This window comes from Suncus etruscus, chromosome 7 (assembly GCF_024139225.1).
Source record: "Suncus etruscus isolate mSunEtr1 chromosome 7, mSunEtr1.pri.cur, whole genome shotgun sequence".
In the NCBI taxonomy this organism is placed as follows: Eukaryota; Metazoa; Chordata; class Mammalia; order Eulipotyphla; family Soricidae; genus Suncus; species Suncus etruscus.
In genome coordinates, this window is record NC_064854.1 from 163,701 (window position 1) to 179,513 (window position 15,813).

The window sequence follows — 15,813 nt, forward strand, 5'->3', positions numbered from 1 at the left end:
AGGCCCGATTAACCAGGCGTGGCCCTGAAGACCCGCCTGGTGTAGGGGGAATCATGCTCTCCTGGACAAAGTGGTCAGCCCAGGGTCCTATGGCTAGCTGTCCTGCCCAGAGCCCCCATCATACCAGTCAAAAGCCCACGAAATCCTGGCATGTGGAGTGTTCTGGTCCCAGCCGAGCCTCTGTGGTTTTTGGATGCCTAGGAAGGATTTCTCACCCCCTCCCCCCAGGGCCCGATTAACCAGGCGTGGCCCTGAAGACCCGCCTGGTGTGGGGGAATCTTGTTCCCCTGGACTAAGTGGTCAGCCCAGGGGTCCTATGGCTAGCTGTCCTGCCCAGAGCCCCCAACATACCAGGCAAACACACCAAGAAATCCTGGCATTCGGAGTGTTCTGGGCCCAGCCAAGGCTCTGCAGTTTTTGGATGCCTAGGGAGGAATTTCTCACCCCCTCCCCCCAAGGCCCGATTAACCAGGCGTGGCCCTGAAGACCCGCCTGGTGTGGGGGGAATCATGCTCTCCTGGACAAAGTGGTCAGCCCAGGGTCCTATGGCTAGCTGTCCTGCCCAGAGCCCCCATCATACCAGTCAAAAGCCCACGAAATCCTGGCATGTGGAGTGTTTTGGTCCCAGCCGAGCCTCTGTGGTTTTTGGATGCCTAGGAAGGATTTCTCACCCCCTCCCCCCAGGGCCCGATTAACCAGGCGTGGCCCTGAAGACCCGCCTGGTGTGGGGGAATCTTGTTCCCCTGGACTAAGTGGTCAGCCCAGGGGTCCTATGGCTAGCTGTCCTGCCCAGAGCCCCCAACATACCAGGCAAACACACCAAGAAATCCTGGCATTCGGAGTGTTCTGGGCCCAGCCAAGGCTCTGCAGTTTTTGGATGCCTAGGGAGGAATTTCTCACCCCCTCCCCCCAAGGCCCGATTAACCAGGCGTGGCCCTGAAGACCCGCCTGGTGTAGGGGGAATCATGCTCTCCTGGACAAAGTGGTCAGCCCAGGGTCCTATGGCTAGCTGTCCTGCCCAGAGCCCCCATCATACCAGTCAAAAGCCCACGAAATCCTGGCATGTGGAGTGTTCTGGTCCCAGCCGAGCCTCTGTGGTTTTTGGATGCCTAGGAAGGATTTCTCACCCCCTCCCCCCAGGGCCCGATTAACCAGGCGTGGCCCTGAAGACCCGCCTGGTGTGGGGGAATCTTGTTCCCCTGGACTAAGTGGTCAGCCCAGGGGTCCTATGGCTAGCTGTCCTGCCCAGAGCCCCCCAACATACCAGGCAAACACACCAAGAAATCCTGGCATTCGGAGTGTTCTGGGCCCAGCCAAGGCTCTGCAGTTTTTGGATGCCTAGGGAGGAATTTCTCACCCCCTCCCCCCAAGGCCCGATTAACCAGGCGTGGCCCTGAAGACCCGCCTGGTGTGGGGGGAATCATGCTCTCCTGGACAAAGTGGTCAGCCCAGGGTCCTATGGCTAGCTGTCCTGCCCAGAGCCCCCATCATACCAGTCAAAAGCCCACGAAATCCTGGCATGTGGAGTGTTCTGGTCCCAGCCGAGCCTCTGTGGTTTTTGGATGCCTAGGAAGGATTTCTCACCCCCTCCCCCCAGGGCCCGATTAACCAGGCGTGGCCCTGAAGACCCGCCTGGTGTGGGGGAATCTTGTTCCCCTGGACTAAGTGGTCAGCCCAGGGGTCCTATGGCTAGCTGTCCTGCCCAGAGCCCCCAACATACCAGGCAAACACACCAAGAAATCCTGGCATTCGGAGTGTTCTGGGCCCAGCCAAGGCTCTGCAGTTTTTGGATGCCTAGGGAGGAATTTCTCACCCCCTCCCCCCAAGGCCCGATTAACCAGGCGTGGCCCTGAAGACCCGCCTGGTGTGGGGGGAATCATGCTCTCCTGGACAAAGTGGTCAGCCCAGGGTCCTATGGCTAGCTGTCCTGCCCAGAGCCCCCATCATACCAGTCAAAAGCCCACGAAATCCTGGCATGTGGAGTGTTCTGGTCCCAGCCGAGCCTCTGTGGTTTTTGGATGCCTAGGAAGGATTTCTCACCCCCTCCCCCCAGGGCCCGATTAACCAGGCGTGGCCCTGAAGACCCGCCTGGTGTGGGGGAATCTTGTTCCCCTGGACTAAGTGGTCAGCCCAGGGGTCCTATGGCTAGCTGTCCTGCCCAGAGCCCCCAACATACCAGGCAAACACACCAAGAAATCCTGGCATTCGGAGTGTTCTGGGCCCAGCCAAGGCTCTGCAGTTTTTGGATGCCTAGGGAGGAATTTCTCACCCCCTCCCCCCAAGGCCCGATTAACCAGGCGTGGCCCTGAAGACCCGCCTGGTGTGGGGGGAATCATGCTCTCCTGGACAAAGTGGTCAGCCCAGGGTCCTATGGCTAGCTGTCCTGCCCAGAGCCCCCATCATACCAGTCAAAAGCCCACGAAATCCTGGCATGTGGAGTGTTCTGGTCCCAGCCGAGCCTCTGTGGTTTTTGGATGCCTAGGAAGGATTTCTCACCCCCTCCCCCCAGGGCCCGATTAACCAGGCGTGGCCCTGAAGACCCGCCTGGTGTGGGGGAATCTTGTTCCCCTGGACTAAGTGGTCAGCCCAGGGGTCCTATGGCTAGCTGTCCTGCCCAGAGCCCCCAACATACCAGGCAAACACACCAAGAAATCCTGGCATTCGGAGTGTTCTGGGCCCAGCCAAGGCTCTGCAGTTTTTGGATGCCTAGGGAGGAATTTCTCACCCCCTCCCCCCAAGGCCCGATTAACCAGGCGTGGCCCTGAAGACCCGCCTGGTGTGGGGGGAATCATGCTCTCCTGGACAAAGTGGTCAGCCCAGGGTCCTATGGCTAGCTGTCCTGCCCAGAGCCCCCATCATACCAGTCAAAAGCCCACGAAATCCTGGCATGTGGAGTGTTCTGGTCCCAGCCGAGCCTCTGTGGTTTTTGGATGCCTAGGAAGGATTTCTCACCCCCTCCCCCCAGGGCCCGATTAACCAGGCGTGGCCCTGAAGACCCGCCTGGTGTGGGGGAATCTTGTTCCCCTGGACTAAGTGGTCAGCCCAGGGGTCCTATGGCTAGCTGTCCTGCCCAGAGCCCCCAACATACCAGGCAAACACACCAAGAAATCCTGGCATTCGGAGTGTTCTGGGCCCAGCCAAGGCTCTGCAGTTTTTGGATGCCTAGGGAGGAATTTCTCACCCCCTCCCCCCAAGGCCCGATTAACCAGGCGTGGCCCTGAAGACCCGCCTGGTGTGGGGGGAATCATGCTCTCCTGGACAAAGTGGTCAGCCCAGGGTCCTATGGCTAGCTGTCCTGCCCAGAGCCCCCATCATACCAGTCAAAAGCCCACGAAATCCTGGCATGTGGAGTGTTCTGGTCCCAGCCGAGCCTCTGTGGTTTTTGGATGCCTAGGAAGGATTTCTCACCCCCTCCCCCCAGGGCCCGATTAACCAGGCGTGGCCCTGAAGACCCGCCTGGTGTGGGGGAATCTTGTTCCCCTGGACTAAGTGGTCAGCCCAGGGGTCCTATGGCTAGCTGTCCTGCCCAGAGCCCCCAACATACCAGGCAAACACACCAAGAAATCCTGGCATTCGGAGTGTTCTGGGCCCAGCCAAGGCTCTGCAGTTTTTGGATGCCTAGGGAGGAATTTCTCACCCCCTCCCCCCAAGGCCCGATTAACCAGGCGTGGCCCTGAAGACCCGCCTGGTGTGGGGGGAATCATGCTCTCCTGGACAAAGTGGTCAGCCCAGGGTCCTATGGCTAGCTGTCCTGCCCAGAGCCCCCATCATACCAGTCAAAAGCCCACGAAATCCTGGCATGTGGAGTGTTCTGGTCCCAGCCGAGCCTCTGTGGTTTTTGGATGCCTAGGAAGGATTTCTCACCCTCTCCCCCCAGGGCCCGATTAACCAGGCGTGGCCCTGAAGACCCGCCTGGTGTGGGGGAATCTTGTTCCCCTGGACTAAGTGGTCAGCCCAGGGGTCCTATGGCTAGCTGTCCTGCCCAGAGCCCCCAACATACCAGGCAAACACACCAAGAAATCCTGGCATTCGGAGTGTTCTGGGCCCAGCCAAGGCTCTGCAGTTTTTGGATGCCTAGGGAGGAATTTCTCACCCCCTCCCCCCAAGGCCCGATTAACCAGGCGTGGCCCTGAAGACCCGCCTGGTGTGGGGGGAATCATGCTCTCCTGGACAAAGTGGTCAGCCCAGGGTCCTATGGCTAGCTGTCCTGCCCAGAGCCCCCATCATACCAGTCAAAAGCCCACGAAATCCTGGCATGTGGAGTGTTCTGGTCCCAGCCGAGCCTCTGTGGTTTTTGGATGCCTAGGAAGGATTTCTCACCCCCTCCCCCCAGGGCCCGATTAACCAGGCGTGGCCCTGAAGACCCGCCTGGTGTGGGGGAATCTTGTTCCCCTGGACTAAGTGGTCAGCCCAGGGGTCCTATGGCTAGCTGTCCTGCCCAGAGCCCCCAACATACCAGGCAAACACACCAAGAAATCCTGGCATTCGGAGTGTTCTCGGGTTGTTTTCTTAATGTCCATTTCATCCTTATTACTATTGGTGTATAGAAAGGCCATTGATTTTTGTCTGTTAATTTTGTAGCCTGCCACCTTGCTATATGAGTCTATTGTTTCTAGAAGCTTTTTGGTAGAGTCTTAAGGATTTTCTAAGTAGAGTATCATGTCATCTGCAAACAGTAAGAGCTTGACTTCTTCCTTTCCTATCTGGATTCCCTTGATATCTTGTTCTTGCCTAATCGCTATAGCAAGTACTTCCAGTGCTATGTTGAATAGGAGTGGTGAGAGAGGACAGCCTTGTCTTGTGCCAAAATTTAGAGGGAAGGTTTTTAGTTTTTCTCCATTGAGTATAATATTTGCCACTGGCTTGTGGTAAATGGCCTTAACTATATGGAGAAAAGTTCCTTCCATTCCCATCTTGCTGAGAGTTTTGATCAAGAATGGGTGTTGGACCTTATCAAATGCTTTCTCTGCATCTATTGATATGATCATGTGGTTTTTATTTCTTCTTGTTGATATTGTGTATTACGTTGATAGATTTACGGATGTTAAACCATCCTTGCATTCCTGTGATGAAACCTACTTGATCGTAGTGGATAATCTTCTTAATGAGGCATTGAATCCTATTTGCCAGGATTTTGTTGAGGATCTTTGCATCTGCATTCATCAGCGATATTGGTCTGTAATTTTCTTTTTTCGTAGCATCTCTGTCTGGCTTAGGTATCCAGGTGATGTTGGCTTCATAAAAGCTATTTGGAAGTATTTCTGTTTATTCAATTTCATGAAAAATTCTTGCCGGGATTGGTAATAGTTCCTCTTTGAAAGTATGAAAGAATTCATTAGTGAATCCATCTGGGCCTGGGCTTTTGTTTTTGGGCAGACATTTGATTACCAATTTAATTTCATCAATGGTGATGGGGGTGTTTAGATATGCTACATCCTCTTCCTTCAACCATGGAAGATTATAAGAGTCCAAGAATTTATCCATTTCTTCCAGGTTCTCATTTTTAGTGGCGTAGAGTTTCTCAAATTAGTTGCTGATTACCCTTTGAATCTCTGTCATATCAGTAGTGATCTCTCCTTTTTCATTCCTAATATGAGTTATCAAGTTTCTCTCTCTCTCTCTCTTTCTTTGTTAAGTTTGCCAGTGGTCTATCAATCTTGTTTATTTTTTCAAAGAACCAACTTTTGCTGTCGATGATCTTTTGGATTGTTTTTTGGGTTTCCACTTCGTTGATTTCTGCTCTCAGCTTTGTTATTTCCTTCTGGCTCCCTATTTTTGGGTCCTTTTGTTGAACACTTTCTAGTTCTATTAGCTGTGTCATTAAGCTACTTAGGTAAGCTCCTTCTTCCTTCCTGATGTGTGCTTGCAAAGCTATAAATTTTCCTCTCAGTACTGCTTTTGCTGTGTCCCATAAGTTCTGATAGTTTGTGTCTTTATTGTCATTTGTTTCCAGGAACCTTTTGATTTCCTCTTTGATTTCATCTTGGACCCACTGGTTATTCAGTATGAGGCTGTTTAACTTCCAGGTGTTAAAGTTTTTCTTCTGAGTCTCTTTGGAATGCACAAATAATTTCAGAGCCTTGTGGTCAACAAAGGTAGTCCACAAAATTTCTATTCTCTTGATATTATGGAGGTATGTTTTATGTGCCAGTATGTAGTCTATCCTGGAGAATGTCCCATGTACATTGGAGAAGAATGTGTATCCAGGTTTCTGGAGATGGAGTGTCCTATATATATCCACTAGGCCTCTTTCTTCCATTTCTCTCCTCAGGTCTAGTATATTCTTGTTGGGTTTCAGTCTGGTTGACCTATCCAGTGTTGACAAAGCCGTGTTGAGGTCCCACACAATTATTGTGTTGTCATTGATATTATTTTTCAGATTTGTCAACAGTTGTATTAAATATTTCGCTGGCCCCTCATTTGGTGCATATATGTTTAGGAGAGTTATTTCTTCCTGCTCTACATATCCCTTGATTAATATAAAATGTCTATCTTTGTCCCTTACAACCTTCCTGAGTATAAAGTTTGCATTATCTGATATTAGTATGGCCACTCCAGTTTTTTTATGGGTGTTGTTTGCTTAGATAATTTTTCTCCAGCCTTTTATTTTGAGTCTATGTTTGTTCTGACTATTCAGGTGTGTTTCTTGTAGGCAGCAGAAGGTTGGATTGAGTTTTTTGGTCCATTTAGCCACTCTGTGTCTCTTAACTGGTGCATTTAGTCCATTGACGTTGAGAGAAGAATTGTCCTGGGATTTAATGCCACCTTTATATCGAAATTTGGTGTGTCTTTTGGTTAGTCTTGTCTTAAATTAGGTCTTTCAGTTTTTCTCTTAAGACTGGTTTTGAGTCTGTAAAGTTTCTGAGCTGTTTTTTGTCTGTGAAACCATGTATTCTTCCGTCAAACCGGAAAGTGAGTTTTGCTAGGTACAGTATTCTAGGTGAAGCATTCATTTCATTCAGTCTTGTCACAATATCTCACCACTGCTTTCTGGCATTGAGTGTTTCTGGTGACAGGTCTGCTGTAAATCTCAAGGATGCTTGCTTGAACGTAATTTCCCCTTTTGATCTTGCTGTTTTCAGAATTCTGTCTCTATCTGTGGGATTTGTCATTGTGACTAGGATATGTCTTGGGGTGGTTTTTCTGGGGTCTCTTTTGGTTGGTACTCTTCGAGCATGGAGGATTTGATCACATATATTCTTTAGCTCTGGAAGTTGCTCTTTAATGATGTTCTTGACTGTTGATTCTTCCTGGAAATTTTCTTCCTGGGTCTCTGAGACTTCAATGATTCTTAAGTTGTTTCTGTTTATCTTATCATAGACTTCTATTTTCATCTGTTCCCATTCTTTGACTAATTTTTCCATTGTCTGTTCATTTGCTCTAAGTTTTTTTTTCCAATCTCTCCTGCTGTATGGAATTGTTATGTATTTCATCTTCTACAGCACCAAGTCTATTCTCAGCTTCTGATACCCTGTCCCAGAGCTTATCCATTTTGTCATTCACTTAGTTTACTGACTTTTTCAGGCCTGTTAGTTGACATGTTATTTCAGTTTGGAGTTTTGTGATTTCTGTCTTCATATTTTCTTGGTTCATATTAGTGTTCTGTTCAACTTGATCCATGGTTTCTTTGAGTTCGTTGAGGATCTTCCATATTGCTAGTCTAAAGTTCTTATCTGAGAGGTTGATTAGTTGGTTGGTCATTATCTGGTCATCAGAATTGTCATCTTCATTCTCTATGTCTGATGCTGGCCTGCGTTGTTTCCCCATTGTCACACTTGTTTTGTGGGTTTTTCTACGTGTTGTGGTGGTATTTATTGGCTATATGATGCAGGCAGCACACTCCTCTGGCTCCGCCCTTTCTGGATGGGCCGACTTGCCTCTAAGGGAGGGGAGTCTCCGTGGATGAAGCCTCACACAGGATCAAATCTTAGGCCCGAGCACACAGCAGAGAAGACAGTCTGGAGAGAAATGCTTGCTTCTGTGATCCAGCACAGTTCTTAGTGTGATTTTTTTCTTCTTGTTGCGATGGTGTTCTTTTCTTAGAGCGCACGGCTGCATAGCGAAGCAGAGCCAAAGTGCTCTGCTGGAGCCTCTTTTCGGCCCACTCCCAAGAGGTTCACACAAGAGGACAGTAGACAGACACACACAGGCAGCACTCACAGTTTTTCACAGTCGGGCCCCACTGGGCAGGCGTAGTTTCGTGGATTTTCCCAGCCTGACGTCACAAACAGGGGACCTGGCTTCTGCAAAGCCTAGCCGGTTTTCATGTCATGGAGTCCCGCCCTGGAATTGGCCTCTGGGAGAGTGAGTTTTCTGGAGCCTCTTTTCAGCCCACTCCCAAGAGGTTCACGCAAGAGGACAGTACACAGACACACACAGGCAGCACTCACAGTTTTTCACAGTCGGGCCCCACTGGGCAGGCGTAGTTTCGTAGCCACCATTATTCTTAATGTCAAAAAATTGAAAGCATTTCCACTAGGGTCAGGCACTAGGCAAGGATGTCCTCTGCCTTCACTCTTACTCATCATAGTATTAGAAGTCCAAGTAATAGCAATCAGACAGGAGAAGGAAATCAAAGAATCCAAATCAGAAAGGAGGAAGTGAAACTATATTTGCAGATGATAAGATACTATACATCGAGGACTCTAAAAACTCCACACAAAAGCTCCTAGAAACAATAAACCTATACAGCAAAGTGAGAGGCTAAAGAAAGTGAATACACAAAGACAGTTGCATTCCTTTATACAAATAATGAATCTGAGGAGAAAGAGGTCAAAGAGTCTATCCCATTTAAAATACTGTCCAATGGAGCCAGAGTGATAGCACAGTGGCAAGGTGTTTGCCTTGCACACAACAAATCTTGGTTGGAACTGAGTTTGATACCAGGTATTCCATATGGTCTCCTGAGCCTGGAAGGAGTGATTTCTGAGTGTAGAACCAGGAGTTGCCCCTGAGCACCTCTGCTTGTGGTCCAAAAACCAAAACTGGAAGATGACACCCAACTATTAACCCAAAACAAAGGTGCTTCCCCATCTTCCTCTTTCCATAAATCTGTTTTGATATGTAGATCCCACCTGGATTACTCTGTACCTTCCCCCTCCTGGTATACTGAGAATTTCTTAATAAAAGAAAGAGAGTTCTGGCTTTTGGCTCTGGCAGAGACCAGAGGGAGACCATGAGCAGCCATTGACTCCATTACTCTCTCCTGACTAGCTTGGGGTTTTTTTTTGTTTGTTTGTTTTAAATTTTATTTTTGGGTAACACCCAACAGCGCTCAGGGGATACTCAATGGCTCTAAACTCAGAAATCGCCTCCTGGCAGGCTAGGGGGACCATATGGGGTGCTGGGATTCAAACCACCAACCTTCTGCATGGAAGGCAAATGCCTTGCCTTTATACTATCTCTCCGGCCTCTAGCTTGAGTTTGTATTTCTTCAACACTACCCTGCTTCTCCACACCTGTCTGCATGGAGGGGGGAGTAGGTAGAATTATGGTGCATGGGGTGATTTAACAACACTGAAGATTTTATTTCTACTGACCTCCAGAGACCCAGAGCCCAGGGGCCCAAGAAGGCCGCATGATGGTGCCTTGACCCTCTGGTGGACAATCACTATGACGGCCTCCTTGAATTGGACTGAGTGTGCAGTGCCCATCACCAGAACATTGGTGGACACTGCCCCTGTTCTGAATGTGTTAAGAGACCCTTTCAGGCAGAAGTAGGTAGTGACAGGAAGAGAGCTGAAGACTCTGAGCACCATCCCAGAGACTGAGACCCTACCACCTTTCTTCTACCAAAGTGTTTTGTGTGAGGACCGTGGCCCACATAACATATTGAGGTCACTGATAGTGTAGAAGCCAAAGAGAAAGCTCCATTTGAGGGAAACATTAATAATAGCAGGGAGATAAGCAGGGAGATAATCTGCCACCCAGATTCCAGCTCAGGAACCGAAGGCATTTCCATCCCAGATGACCTCACCAGCCTAGTACAGAAGAAGATGGAGGATCCAAGCCCAGCAGAGGACCACACTGGGGAGAAACTGCTTTCAGAACCTCTGTAACTTTCTTGTAGGTTAATCTATTGATCCTATTTGTATCTGTCATTATATTGCTGATTAAACTGTATGTTCTGTTTATATAGATTCTAATAGCTTCTCTTTTGTCTTCCAGGACCCCTGCCAACAGAAAAATTTGCTTTCAACCTTAATGGTTTAATATCAGTTTGCATAGTTCCAAAGAAAGGCAAAATGTTAGGCTTTTAAAAGGTGTCAGCTATCCGAGTGAATGTTTCCTAATGGCTGTGATGTTTGCGTATATTACTTAGCAACTTATTCACCAATTATGTCTGCAAAAATGTTCTAATGTCTTTGTCCACAGAAGTCTATGGAAAAGGAATTTCAATACTATACTCTTATTACAGTGCTCATCATAAGGATGCTTTGTGGCAAACGTATTTTTAAACTATATATATCTGCAGAAATGTTCTTGTGATTTTGTTTGAGATGAATATGAGAAGAAACTCAAACATTCTAGACTCTAAGAATGTCTAAGAATTTTCAAATTCAGTGTATTTTCAGAAAGGTTCTAATGTTTATGGTTCAGGGAAGTCTATGAAATAAAATTTTGTGATATGCATAAAACAAAGATACGAAATAAGTGGATTGTTTTGAGAATATGTATGCACAAATTGACCTTTGTTGCTTTTAGAGCCAACTTTTACTGTGCATATTGCAAAATAACCATTTTTATAACTTCTGATCTAGGGTTCCTGCCTTTGGTGGAGAAAAGTAGAAAAAAATTTATAGCTTGGGACCGGAGAGATACCATGGACGTAAGGCGTTTGCCTTGCATGCAGAAGGTCGGTGGTTCAAATCCCGGCATCCCATATGGTCCCCCGAGCCTGCCAGGAGCAATTTCTGAGTGTAGAACCAGGAATAACCCCTGAGTGACGCCGGATGTAACATCTCCCCCCTCCCCAAAATAAAAACTTACAGCTTTTCCTATTTTTGTTGTGTACTAAACAGAAAGGGTGAAACTCTGACATGACACCCAGCTATTAACCAAAAGCAAAGGCATTCTTCCTTTTTCCTTCTCCCTCTTTCCCTTAAATTTCTCTTTTGATATACAAAGCCCTCCTGGATTACTATCAACCTTCCCCCTATTTGGTGTATTGGGAATTGGTTTAATAAAAGAAAATGGAGTTCTGGTTTTTGGCTCTGGCAGAGACCAAGAGGGAGAAGCCATTACTCTCACCTGACTAGCTTGGGTTATTTTTTTGCCACTACTCTGCTTCAGACCTCTTCGATGGGATTTAGAAACATAAATAATATATTTATATAAATAAATATATTCAAGGGGTGCTCTCGCAACTTGTGATTTTTATTTTACAGTCACTTATCATTAGGGAATTCCATATCAAGACAACAATGAGATATCATCTTACACCAGTGAAGACAGCACATATCAAAAATACTGGGAACAGTCTCTGCTGGTGGGACTGTGGTCAGAAAGGAACTCTCCTCCGCTCCTGCTCCTTGTGGGAATGCTGCCTGATCCAACCTCTATGGAAAACTGTATGGAGGGTTCTCACTGTCCCCAAAATTGAACTGCCATATGATCAGACAATCCCTTGTATCCCCCAGACAGAAAAACATTCACCCAAAAAGTATGTCTTAAAAATGAGAGGCTGGACTGATATTACGGAAGTTAGGGCATGGGACATGATCAGAATGACAATGATTCGATCCCAGGAACCATACAGCTTCCACCAAGCCCCACCAGAAGGGATTTCTGGGTGCATATCTGGGCATAAGCCACTGGACTGCCTGTGCAGTCCAAATACAAAAACAAATAAAAAATGTCAAATTGTCCATGGTCTGAGAAAGGATGCAATATATTGGGTAACGTGATCTGCATGCAGGAACATCAGATTTGATATCACCCCACAACGATGTCCCAGTAAGCACTGGAGAGACCCCAGGATCTACTACCAAGTGGAACTTTTGAGATTATGAAAAAAAAATAAACTCACTTATAAATTTTGTATCTCATTAGGACTGAGAGAATAGTAGAGAGGAGAGCACGTGACCATAAACAGGACAACCCAGGGATGCTTTACTGGCAATGATGATGATGGCAAAAGCTTTCAGGAATGATCCTTGAGTCAGAGTCCAGAGGCTAAGATCACGCAGTTCATAAAATCACATCACTTTTGGCCAGTTTGGCCACAGTAACCAGGGTTGATCTCTGGATCTGTGCTCAGGGGGCACACTGTCAGGCTTAGGGGAGCATATGCAGAGCCAGGGACCAAATCAAGTTTGGCCCAGAGATGGCAAACCCACCCGTGAAACAATGTATATTGCTAGTCACTGAAAAGACATTTACAAATATAAGCTTGGATTCATCAGAGAAATAAAGTCAGGGGCTGGGGGGTAAGAATAGAAGAGAAGAGAAACCAGAGATAGCACAGCCATAGGGCTTTTGCCTGACCTGGGACAGAACCAGGCTTGATTGCCAGCATCCCATGTGGTCCCCTGAGCCTGCCAGGAGAGATTTCTGAGCAGAGCTAGGATTAATCCCTGAGCACTGCTGGGTGTGGACCCAAACCAAAATAACTAAAAACTTTTAAAACAAAAAAAGGAATAGTAGGGAAGGGTTTGACCTTGGGCTCAGCAGAAACATGTCAAGTCCCCGGTTGAACCCATATCCCTGCAGATCCAGGCACCTCCCTGTCACCCCAGGTTGTAGCCCACAGCACCTATACTGGGGGCCAGGGCAGCTCTCACCTACTGCCTGCAGGTGCTTGTAGGTCTCCAGCATCACATCTGTGTAGAGCTTCTTCTGAGAGACATCCAGGCATGCCCACTCCTCTGGGGAGAAGTTCATGGCCACATCAGGGAAGGTCACCAAGCCCTAAGCACACAAAGGAGGGAGTCAGATAGGATACCTTCGGGTCCTAGAGGGACTCAGGGCCTATCCAATCTGCCCTTGAGAGCACTCAACCTACACATCCTCCTCCATGGGCACCCAGAGGGGAAGGTTCCCTGACATCCCAGGCTAGAAAGCCTCATCAGCCAACATGATATGCCGACAGTATTTAAGAAGGTTCCTGGGAGGCGCTGCTTTGCACACAGACCCCCCAGGGCCAATCCGTGCATTAGATTCACTGAGCACTGGTGGAAGAAACCAAGGCTACAGAGCCAAAGGAGCTGAAACAGCAACTCCGTATGTGGCCCAATGACACACTAGCCTCTCCCGCTGCCAAAGCCCATCTCTGCCCAGGATACAAATGGCGAAAAGGTAAATTCAGGGTCCAGTGAGTGAAACAAACCTGCTTCTGGGGATGTCAGCACTCATGTTTCACACCCAAACAAATCCTTCCTGGTGCAGGTCAAAATGGCCCAACACAGGCGAGGGCAACAGCACAGCAGTAGAACACTTGCCTTGCGTGTAGCCAACACCAGACAAACCCCGATTCAATTCCCAGCATCCCATATAGTCCGTCCCTCGAGATTGCCAGGAGAAGTTTCTGAGTGCAGAGCCAGGAATAAACCCTGAGCACCAGCAGGTATGACCCAACCTCGACCCCTCCCCCAAGAAAAGAAAATGACCCAACTCCCAGTAACTATGGCTTCCAGAAAGGTCCTTTGTTCCTGTTTCCCAATTAGAACCACAAGTCATGGGACTGCAGACAAGGAGGCTTTGGAAGTGCACCTGGTTCACTGAGGACAAATGTGGCTGCAGAGCTGGACTCTGCAGAGTGAAGGACAAAAGAGTTGAGCTGCATGCCCTAGGTCTTGAGCAACACTGCCAGGGAAGGTGCAGAATGGATCAACCCAGGCACAGGCTAGTGTCCCCTATGTCACCTGGAGAGAACCCTCTATGTAGAGTCAAGGAAAAGCCTGAGCACCACCAATGTGGTACAAATTTCAGGACAAAACAGAAAAGCAGACACAGCACAGCACAAAGTACCTAAAACTAAAACCAAACAAAACCCACAGGAAAATGCACATGTAGGAAAGGTCCTTGCTGTATTCTTTCCAATAAGGTCTAGAAAATTCTTCGCCAGGAGCCCAGAGGTAGGACCCAGGCATCAGCCTGGTGAATGGTCAGTTCTCTAGGAGATGGTTGAGGTTTGATTCCCACCAAGCTCCCAGACAGGAAAGGCAGCTCCCATTCCCCTATCCAACTAGGGCAGGGGGAACAGTTCCAGTTGTAAAGACCCACAGGAAATAATTCAAACAGTGAAGAAGTACAAGAAAGGGTTCAGGAAATCCAGTGCTCAAGCAAGGAATCCAAACCACCCAAGCTTTCTGCTCCTAAAAAGGAGCGCAGCTAAGCTGAAGACTGAAGAATGAAGCTTTGCTTTCCTCAGACCCCTGCTTTTATTGACAAGAATCAGGTACCACCCTGGGGTGGGAAAAGAATATCAAGTAAAGAATAATCCAACATACTATCATCAGATCACACCTTAGGGTGGAGTACAATTATTAATGGGTTACGATCAGTAACCCAACAGCCTGGCATCTAAGAGTAGCAGAAAAATACTAAAGAACCCTGTGTTGGACATCAAGACAATTTGGTGGGTGCTTGACTTAGATAGGGCTGTCCAGGCTGTACTGTTTGGAAAATTCTGAGGGGCCCTACACAGGACCTCACCCCCTAGTGTGTACATGCAGCCAGCATGCCCAGTTAATGGCTAACCATATTCTTCTATAGAAATTTCAGCTGAAAAAACTGTCACAAAATGTTCCAGCAAGTGAAGCTGTCACAAAATGTTCCAGTACTGTCACAAAATGTAACCAATGCAAGCTCGCTGTAACTTCAAAAAAATGTTCTTTTAGCCTCCCTAAAATGCACCCTATAAAAACCCTGCTTGATCCTTGCTCAGGGTCTTTGTTCACTGGCTAGCTCTGAGGAGGCCTTGAGCAGAAACCCTGACGCGTCATAATAAAGTTCTCACCTTTGTCCTTGCATGGTTGTGTGTGACTTCTTGGGACTCCCAGGGACACTGAAGGATGAAGAATTAATCTCTAGACCCTAACAATACCAGTCCTAGAAGGTATGATTCCAGAGTGCAGAGCCAGAAGAATTTCCTTTCAACCATGGTGCCATAAATAGAAATAAATTAAAGAACCTTTCTCCAGGTGAGGGAGAAATGTTATCTTATGGCAGAAATCCTGGGATCAAGGACTCCTTAACCAACATTCAGGTTTATATTACCAAGAGCTCAACCCTGGAACCTGGCATTCAATACAGTCTCAGACTGGCAGGAGTCAGGAAGAAGGTGTGAGCAACACCTGCGTAGCTCCCAAAATAAGCACAAGACAGCAAACAAGAACAAAGGAAAAAAAAAAGAACAAACTGCAGAGACCAGGGCCACACCCCTCCCCAAATTCCTTCCTAAAACATCTTACACTCCTTCCTTCCCCTTCCCCTGTCCTTCTCAGAGCCCATGCTGCCCCCTTACCTGGGGACAGGACGTTAGACGGTGAGACCCCATCTCCTCCGGCCTGGATTATTCCTAAAGTGCAGCAGCAAGGCCAAAGTCCTGGAAAAGTCACAGTCCTGAGCAACAAAGATGAGCACAGGCCCTGCCCAGGTGCTTCCCGCTGGGTCTTGCTGGATTCTAACCCTGATCAGCACATCTGAACCTGGCATCAACCAACCACCCGCTCCTTTCGGGGAACATTTGGTGAAAGATACGGGAACAGTAAAATGTAGCCCTGTGGCTAAATAATAACCTCTAAACTCCCCTTCCCTAATGCATATCCTGTTGCTCAAACTAGGGTGTGGCAATGTAACCTGTTAACTTCC

The 15,813-nt window shown here is 47.9% G+C and overlaps 1 protein-coding gene across 40 annotated transcripts in view; it reads right to left on the reverse strand.

Moving 5' to 3' along the window:
• LOC126013962 (histone-lysine N-methyltransferase PRDM9-like) overlaps nucleotides 1-15,560 on the reverse strand; it is a 34,982-nt gene extending 19,422 nt beyond the window's left edge. For all 40 annotated transcript variants that reach the window (XM_049777228.1, XM_049777221.1, XM_049777214.1 and 37 more), the window contains exons 1-2: nucleotides 15,467-15,560; nucleotides 12,783-12,909 (exon numbers count right to left, since the gene is read on the reverse strand). In XM_049777228.1, coding sequence (XP_049633185.1) covers nucleotides 12,783-12,909; nucleotides 15,467-15,499 — 160 coding nt within the window. In that variant the 5' untranslated portion in view covers nucleotides 15,500-15,560. The remainder of the gene's footprint in view (nucleotides 1-12,782; nucleotides 12,910-15,466) is intronic.
• Between the last annotated feature and the right edge of the window lie 253 nt (nucleotides 15,561-15,813).